General features: G+C 61.2%; 2 protein-coding genes across 2 annotated transcripts in view; one reads left to right on the top strand and one right to left on the bottom strand.

Moving 5' to 3' along the window:
- The window catches only part of Hhatl (hedgehog acyltransferase-like), a 9,736-nt gene extending 4,827 nt beyond the window's left edge, over positions 1 to 4,909 (top strand). The window contains exons 5-11 of the mRNA XM_013030233.1: positions 601 to 810; positions 1,062 to 1,233; positions 2,314 to 2,458; positions 2,534 to 2,569; positions 3,274 to 3,475; positions 4,038 to 4,179; positions 4,565 to 4,909. Coding sequence (XP_012885687.1) covers positions 601 to 810; positions 1,062 to 1,233; positions 2,314 to 2,458; positions 2,534 to 2,569; positions 3,274 to 3,475; positions 4,038 to 4,179; positions 4,565 to 4,689 — 1,032 coding nt within the window. The 3' untranslated portion in view covers positions 4,690 to 4,909. The remainder of the gene's footprint in view (positions 1 to 600; positions 811 to 1,061; positions 1,234 to 2,313; positions 2,459 to 2,533; positions 2,570 to 3,273; positions 3,476 to 4,037; positions 4,180 to 4,564) is intronic.
- An 811-nt stretch (positions 4,910 to 5,720) lies between these two features.
- The window catches only part of Klhl40 (kelch-like family member 40), a 5,224-nt gene continuing 2,300 nt past the window's right edge, over positions 5,721 to 8,644 (bottom strand). Inside the window, exons 2-6 of the mRNA XM_013030234.1 lie at positions 8,564 to 8,616; positions 7,969 to 8,076; positions 7,542 to 7,727; positions 6,803 to 6,949; positions 5,721 to 5,832 (exon numbers count right to left, since the gene is read on the bottom strand). Of these exons, the coding sequence (XP_012885688.1) occupies positions 5,721 to 5,832; positions 6,803 to 6,949; positions 7,542 to 7,727; positions 7,969 to 8,076; positions 8,564 to 8,616 (606 nt within the window). The remainder of the gene's footprint in view (positions 5,833 to 6,802; positions 6,950 to 7,541; positions 7,728 to 7,968; positions 8,077 to 8,563; positions 8,617 to 8,644) is intronic.

Below are 8,644 nucleotides of genomic sequence, written 5' to 3' on the forward strand. Positions count from 1 at the left end.
GAGCCATATATATATATATATATGGCGCCACTTCTGGTTTTCTGGTGGTTCATGGGAGAGAAGAGTCTCCCGGGGACTTTCCTGTCTGGGGCTGGCCTCGAACCACGATCCTCCAGATCTCAGCCTCCTGAGCAGCTGGGATGACAGGCAATGAGTCACCAGCGTCCAGCTCAAATTATTTGATTCTTTCCAAACAGCCCCTTCTCACTTTTTGCTTTTCCTTAGCCAGTCCTGAGACTTGAACTCAGGGCCTGGGCACTGTCCCTGAGCTGCTTTAGACCAGTGGCTCACGCCTGTCTTCCTAGTTCCTCAGGAGGCTGAGGTCTGGAGGATCCCCGTTCGAGGCCAGCTCCAGGCAGGAAAGTCCCTGAGACTCTTCTCTCCTATGAACCACCAGAAAACAGGAAGTAGCATTTGTGGCTCAACATGGTAGAACATCAGCCTTGAGCCAAAGAAGCTCAGGGACAGTGCCCAGGCCCTGAGTTCAAGCCCCATCAAAGCCAGGCTGTGCAGCCGGTCTCTCGCTCCATCCGGGTGGCCCTGTGGGAAGCCAGGGGGTCCCCCCTGGTGAGCCAGTGTCCCGTCCTCCCCGCCCTCCAGAGTGGGTTCGTCACGGGCACTTTTGATCTTCAAGACGTCCTGTTCCACGGGGGCAGCGGCTTCACGGTGCTGCGCTGCACCAGCTTCGCGCTGGAGGCCTGCGCCCACCCCGACCGCCGCTACTCCCTCGCCGACCTCCTCAAGTACAACTTCTACCTGCCCTTCTTCTTCTTCGGGCCGGTCATGACCTTCGACCGCTTCCACGAGCAGGTGAGCCCAGACCCCCTCCCCCCTCCATGCACCGAGGCCTTGATGGTGCTCTACCATTTGGACCACACCTCCATGGCCAGCTTTGGGCTGGCTTCATTGGAGACGTAAAAAAAAAGTCTCATAGATTTTTGTGCTCGTTTTGAACCACGATCCTCCGGATCTCAGCCTCCTGAGTACCTAGGCTGACATGTCGCCCTGGGAGCCCTGGCTAGGGGCTCTCAGAGCCTCGGAACACCCCCTTCCCCCCGCAGGTGAGCCAGGTGGAGCCAACAAGGGCCGAGGGTGAGCTGTGGCGGATCCGGGCCCAGGCGGGGGTCAGCGTGGTGGCCATTCTAGCGGTGGACATCTTCTTCCACTTCTTCTACATCCTCACCATCCCTAGTGACCTCAAGTTTGCCAGCCGCCTCCCGGACAGCGCCCTCGGTGGGTGCCCCAAGGGGGTGGGGGGGGGAAGGACGTAGCTCTGCACCCCCAAAACACACAGGGCCCGGGAGGAAAGGCCCTGACTTCCTCCCTCCCTCCCTCTCCTCCTCCTCCTCCTCCTCTTTTCCCTTCTTCCTTCTTTCGGTGTGTGCTGTGGCTGGTGCTCCACCACTTGAGTCACACCTCCCAGGGCTGGCTTCGAACCGTGATCCTCACATCCTCCGCCTCTGGACTAGCTGGGATGACGGGCGGGAGCCAGCAGCCGGGGTGCATCCTCGGAAAATGCCCCGGGCTTTGGCGTGAGCGTGGCTCCTGGGAGGCAGGGTGCCCGGGTCCGTCCCAAACCGTCTGTCCTGCTGTACCCAGGCCGGTCTTAGTTGGGGGCGCGGCCTGGGAGTGGGCGTGTCCCACGCAGGGCAGCTGTTAATGGAGGCGGGTGTGGCTGGAAAGGAGGGGGCGTGGCCTGGGAGTGGGCGTGTCCGACGGGGGCAGTTAATGGAGGCGGGTGTGGCTGGAAGGGAGGGGCGTGGCTTTCAAGTGGGCGTGTCCGACGCAGGGAGTTGTTAATGGAGGAGGGTGGGAGGTGGAAGGGAGTGGGCGTGGCCTTGAAGTGGGCGTGTCCAGTGTTGGCAGTGCTCAATGGGGGTGGGTGGGGCTGTGAAGGGCGTGGCCTTTGAGAGGGTGTGTTGGGCGCAGGGACTTCTTGAGGTGGGTGGGGCTGGAAGGGAGGGGCGTGGCCTTCGAGTGGGCGTGCCCGGTGCTGGGAATTCCTAATGGAGGTGGATGTGCTGGAAGGGAGGGGGCGTGGCCTCGGAGGGGGCGTGGCCGCGGGGTGGGCGTGGCCGGTGCAGGGCAGTTCTCAACGGAGGCGGGTGGGGATGGAAGGTAAGGGGCGTGGCCGCCGAGGGGGCGTGGCCGATGCCGGGCGGTTCTCAATGGAGGCTGGAAGGGGCGTGGTCTTCGAGTGGGCGTGTCCCCACAGGGCGTGAGTAAAGGGGAGGGAGGAGGGAGGGAGGCGTGTCCGCAGGCCCGGACGGCGGCGGCGGTGACCCCGGCGTCCGTCCGTCCGTCCGTCCGCAGCCGGCCTGGCCTACGCGAACCTGCTGTACGACTGGGTGAAGGCGGCCGTGCTGTTCGGCGTGGTGGGCGCCGTGGCGCGGCTGGACCACCTGCAGCCGCCCGCGCCGCCCAAGTGCATCACGGCGCTCTACGTCTTCGGGGAGACGTGAGTGCCCACGGGGGGGGGCGGCGGGGCCCCCCACCCGCCCTCCGCTCACCTCCCCTGCCCTCCCCCCCACAGGCACTTCGACAGGGGCATCAACGACTGGCTTTGCAAGTGAGTGGCTCAGGGGTGCGTGCGTGTGCGTGCGTGTGTTTGTGCGTGCGTGTGTGTGCCCGTCCTGGGTCTGGAACTCGCTCCCCGCTTTTGGGGGGTGGTTAACTGGAGATCAGAGTCTCACGGACCTGCCTGCCAGGGTTGGCTTTGAACCACGATCCTCCAGATCTCACCAGCTAGGATTCCAGGCATGAGCCATTGGTGTCCAGCAGAGAGAGAGAGAGATCTTTATGGAGACTCAAGGATTGTTGAGTCTAAATGTCTGAGGGGGAGGAGGCCGGGGGAGGCTGGGCAGGTGGCTCAGGGGTAGAGTGCCCGCCCAGCATGCACAAAGCCTTGGGTTCGATTCCTCAGTACCACATCCACAGAAAACGCCGCAAGTGGCGCTGTGGCTCAAGTAGTAGAGCGCCAGCCTTGAGCAAAAGAAGCTCAGGGACAGCGCCCAGGCCCTGAGTTCAAGTCCCAAGACTGGCAAAGCCAATTCATTCATTCATTCATTAAAATGTCTGAGAGGCAGAGAAATCTGGTTCACCCCACTGCACCTTGGGGTGTCTGTCCATCTTTGTGTGTGTGTCCCAGTACTGAGGCTTGGATAACAGAAAGTTGGGGTGTCAAGGAACACAGCTACAGCAGCTATGCATCACATGCGCCCCGGGCCTCTACCAGCCTGCTTCTCCCATCTTTCCTCTCCCCCTCCCCTGCAGATACGTCTACGATCACCTTGGAGGGGATCACACCTCCGTGGTCCCAGAGCTCGTGGCCTCTGTGGCCACATTCGCCGTTACCACTCTGTGGCTTGGGCCGTGTGACATCGTGTACCTCTGGTCCTTCCTTAACTGCTTTGGCCTCAACTTCGAACTCTGGGTGCAGAAGCTGGCGGAGTGTGCACCTCTGGCACACATCGAGGTGAGCCAGGGATTGGGGGGGGGACCCACAGGAAACGGTGACACGATTACTTTCTGGAATTATCCAGCCTGGGGCCCCAGTCAAGAACTTTCTCCCCTGGGTGGGCACTGGTGGCTCCCTCCTGTCATCCTAGCTACTCAGGGAGGCTGAGATCTGAGGATCATGGTTCGAAGCCAGCCACGAACAGGAAAGTCCATGAGACTCTTATTTCCAATGAACCACTCAAAACCAGAAGTGGTGCTGTGGCTCAAGTGGTAGAGCGCTCACCTTGAGCACAAAGAAGCTCAGGGACAGCGCCCAGGCCCTGAGTTCAAGTCTCACAACTGACAAAAAGAAAAGAAACCTGACTCTACTTCCATAGATCCAAGCTCAATACTCCCATGCCTGGCTATGTTGGTCAAGTCTTTAACCTCTCCCTGGGCCTCAGTTTCCCCATATTTAGCAATGAAGAAAGGGCCTGGGTGGTTCTAAAGGCCCCGGTCACTGGCTCACCCCCCAACTCTCTCTTTCTTTCTCTCTCCCTCTCCCTTTTGGGCAACAAACATTTCCCTGGACCAAGTAGGGCTCTCTGTCGGAGCAGATGTCTCGCAGGGTTCGAGGCCTCTTTGGAGCTATCAACTACTGGGCTATCATCATGTACAACCTCGTGAGCCTCAACAGCCTGGCGTTCACCGAGCTGGTGGCCCAACGCCTGCTCCTCACAGGTCAGCAAGAAACAACTGTGTGTGCATCCTTCCCGCCCACTTTCTGCCAGTCCTAGGTCTTGAACTCAGGGCCTGGATTCTATCCCTGAGCTTCTTTGTGCTCAAGGTGAGCGCTCCACAATTTAAGCCACGTGTATGGCGCCACTTGGGGTTTCCTGGTGGCTCATGGGAGATCAGAGTCTCGCAGACTTTCCTGCCCTGGGCTGGCCTCGCACTGCGATCCTCCAGATCTCAGCCTCCTCTTGCGTAGCTAGGATGACAGGCGTGAGCCACTGGCATCCAGTAGAGAGGGCTTTCCCGGGTGGGTAGATGGGGCACAGAAATGGGAAGAAATGAATCGCTAGGTGCGAAGAGCTCCAGACATCAGTGGCTCCTCTCCCAACAGGCTTCCCTCAGACCACACTGGCCATTTTGTTTGTCACCTACTGTGGGGTCCAGCTGGTGAAGGAGCGGGAGCGAACCCTGGCACTGGATGAGGAGCAGGGGCAGGACAAAGAGAAGCCGGAGTAGATGGATGGGAGGGCAACGCGTTGATTGGCTGTGGATGAGGAGTAAGGGGCGGGACAGAGAGGAGCTGGAGTAGATGCATGGGAGGGCATTGATTGGTTGTGGATGCAGAGCGGGGGCGGGACAGAGAGGAGCTGGAGTAGATGGATGGCAGGGCGCTGATTGGCTGTGGATGAGGAGCAGGGGCGGGGCAGAGAGGAGCCGGAGATGGATGGGAGGTGAAGCATTGATTGGTTCGGCTCAGCTATGTCTGGGTGATAGAATAAAAAAGACTTTTCTACCATAGCCTGGTTGTTCCCCCATTTCCCCCCTGCCCCCCAAACAGGAGCAGAGAAGAGGGAGCACAGGAAGGCAGAGATCATGACCTAACGAATCTTCCAGACACTTAGGAAGAATGGCCACTTGGCCTACTGGACTCCAGATCTGGAGTTAGTGGTTTGCTTGTACTTATTTACTTTTATTTACTTTTGTCTGGGCCAGCCCTGGGACTTCAACTCAAGGCCTGGGCGCTGTCCCCTGAGCACTCTTACCATTTGAGCCACAGCTCCACTTCCATGGAGTCTCTTGGAATTTCCTGCCCGGGGCTGGCTTCGAACCGCCATCCTCAGATCTCAGCTTCCAGAGGAGCTAGGATGACAGGCGTGAGCCACTGGTGCCCAGCTAGAGCCTTGATTTTGTTGTTGTTGTTGTTGTTATTTGCCAGTCCTGGGGCTTGGACTCAGGGCCTGGGCGCTGTCCCTGAGCTTCTTTGGTTCAAGGCTGGTGCTCTACCACTTGAGCCACAGCGCCACTTGTGGCTTTTTCTGAGTATGTGGGACTGAGGAATCGAACCCAGGGCTGCATGCATGCTAGGCAAACACTCTACCACTGAGCCATTGTTTCTGTCGTTCTTGCTGATTGATCTCTGCTTTCGGCAGAAACGTGGCTGACTACACAAGAAAGTCTCCATGAGTTCTTGGTCTCTCTCAGCAATCCTCCTTAGAGCGCCCCCTGCAGTCAGGGCCTGTGCAGGTCACGCAGGGTAGACAAGCTGGTCACATCTTGGTCAGGCGAAGGATGTTAAGCCTCACGGGCAGGAAGGTGGCCCCGGCCGCATATGGGATTTCCCGCAGCACCCCTTCCCACTTCTTCTCTTCCTCGTTATATCTGGGGGGACAGAGGCCGGGGGGGGGGAGAGACGTTGGTCAGCTGATCCACTGGGAGGAGTGAGCCCTGGAGCCGGGGCCAGACTGCCTTCTTACATCTCCACCCCATCTCTTTTTTGGGGTGGCTTCATTAGAGATGAGAGTCTCATGGTCATTCCTCCCTGGGCTGGCCTCGAGCCGCGATCCTCCAGATCTCAGCCTCCTGAGTTGCTTCCCATGACAGGCTGTGTGCCCAGCTGGCTGGATCAGTCTTAGACAATTCCCATGCTGCCAGAAAGGGGGTCCAAGAAAGCCCACCCCCACTCCTCCTCACATTCTGGGAAGGATCCCACCACTCGGTTTCCAAAAAGCCCCCCTGAGCCGGGTGCCGGTGGCTCACGCCTGTCACCTCAGCTCCTCAGGAGGCTAAGATCCGGAGGATCGCGGTTCAAAGCCAGCCTAGAGCAGGAAAAGTCCCTGTGAGACTCTGATCTCCACTGAACCACCAGAAAACCAGAACTAGTGCCATATATATATGGCTCAAAGTGATAGAATGCCAGCCTGGAACACAAATTGCTCAGGGACAGCGCCTAGGCTGTGAGTTCAAACCCCAGAACCAACAACGACACGGAAAAAAAAAGCCCCCCTGTACCCCACTCTGCCCTGGAGGCTGCCAGGTGTCTGAAACTTCTTCCCCCTACTCTTTGCTCCCCAAGAATCAGCTGTGGGAAGCAGAGTCTCTCAGAAGCAGGGTGTCCTACCCACTGACCCTCATCAGAAGATGGGGGGAAGACACGGGGTGGGGTCTTGCAAACCCGGACTTGTCCCTCGCAGACTAGTGAGAAGCTGGGATTAAGGGAGGTCTTTGTGGTCCCTTCCCCTAGCACTCCTGGAAAGCGGGGTGGCTTTTACCTAGATGGTGCTGTGGGCCATCCATCTAGCTTGGGATGTCCCCCCCAAGCCCCGTGACACCCCCTGGGGGCTGGGCTTACCTCCAGATGTCACTGAGCTCTGTAGGGACCAGCTCCCCAGACTCAGTCTCCAGAGTGGCAAAGCCACCGATGGCGTAGAGCGTCCCAGTCAGGCTGACCAGGCTGAGCGAGCTGCGTTCCTGGGGAAAGGCCTCGAAGGGGGACCATCTGAGGGGGCGAGAGAGGAAGCAGGGAGCCTGGGGGCCTTCCACAAATTCATTTGCACCCCCTTTGAGGTCTGAATACCAGGTCTCCGTTACCTGGGGCTACCTTCTTTTTGCTGATTTTATTTATTTGTTTTGGCCAGTCCTGGGGTTTGAACTCAGGGCCTGGGCGCTGTCCCTGAGCTTCTTTGGCTCAAGGTTGGGCACTCTACCACTTGAGCCACAGCACCACTTCTGGCTTTTTTCTGTGTCTGTGGTGCTGAGGAATCGAACCCAGGGCCTCAGGCATGCAAGGCAAGCGCTCTACCACTGAGCCACCTTCCCAGCCCAGAATCTGCATCCTAGCCGGGCCGTGGCTCCTGCCTGGCCCCCCAGCTACGCAGGAGGCCGAGGTCTGAGGATCAGGGTTTGAGGCCAGGCCAAAAAACCCCCAAAGACTAGAAGTTGTGTGGCTCCAGTGTAATCAGCCTTGGGGTGGGGGGACGGCCACGTGGGAGCCGGAGGCCCCGGCACCCCAACACACACACACAGGCACCCCTCTTGCCGGAGACGCCCTCTGCTCCCTTCTGGTCGCCTGGGGGGGGGCAGCTCCCTACTTGTTGTCGGCGATGCTGTACACCTCGGCCGAGCCGGTCAGCCCCGTGTCGGTGACCCCCGCGGCCACGAAGATGCGGCCGTCGTGGACGGTGGCCCCGAAGAGCGAACGGGGGGTGCGCATGGGGGCCAGCTCCTTCCACTCGAACCGCTTCGGGTCGTAGACGCACATCCTGCTGAGGCACTTCCTGGGGGGTGGGGAGGGGGAGGCGGGGCGTGGAGGGGGCTGGGGTGGAACCCCTGCTCCCCATCCTGGCCTGTCCCGCCCCCCGGGCCTGGCCTGTCCCCCCCCGGGCCTGGCCTGTCCCCCCCCGGGCCTGGCCTGTCCCCCCCATCCCGGGCCTGGCCTGTCCCCCCCCATCCCGGGCCTGCCCCGCCCCCCCCGGCCTGGCCTGTCCCCCCCCGCCGGGGGAGGGGGCGGGGCCTCACCTGTCCCCGCCCTTGCCGCCGATGACGTAGACGAGGTCCAGGTGCGAGAGCACGGCGTGGCCGTACACGGCGTAGGGCAGCGGGTCCGACTCGCCCCATTTGAACGACCTGGATGATGAGGGGGAGGGAGGGGAAATGGGGGGAGGACTGGCTGGGGGTGCCCACCAGGCCTCTGAGGGTCGCCAGCCGCAACTCGGGTGCATCCCGCACATCCCGCAGAGCACCCCGCCCCGAACCTCCGGCTTCCAGCGCGCCCCGGCCGCCCCTCGGCGGGCCCCGCCCACCAGCCGGCCACGCCCCTATCAGGCTCCGAGCCTAGGCCAGACCACGCCCCGCAGGCCACGCCCATGCGCACGGCGGTCATTTCACCCGTCCAGGCCCTGCAGGCCCAGGCCCCGCCCCCAGACCCGGCCCTGGCCACGCCCACACGCGCCAGCAGTTGTAGGACAGCAGAGTCTGCAGGCCCCGCCTCTCTCAGGCCCCGCCCTCCCGCAGGCCCCGCCCACACGCGCCAGCAGTTGTAGCACAGCAGAGTCCGCAGGCCCCGCCCCGTCCCCGCAGGTCCCGCCCTCCCGCAGGCCCCGCCCACACGCACCGGCGGTCGTAGCACATCACCGAGTCCAGGCAGCTCTCGCCGTCGCGCAGGCCCCGCCCCGCCCCGCAGGCCCCGCCCATC

Source organism: Dipodomys ordii, unplaced genomic scaffold, assembly GCF_000151885.1.
Source record: "Dipodomys ordii isolate 6190 unplaced genomic scaffold, Dord_2.0 Scaffold128, whole genome shotgun sequence".
Taxonomy (NCBI): Eukaryota; Metazoa; Chordata; class Mammalia; order Rodentia; family Heteromyidae; genus Dipodomys; species Dipodomys ordii.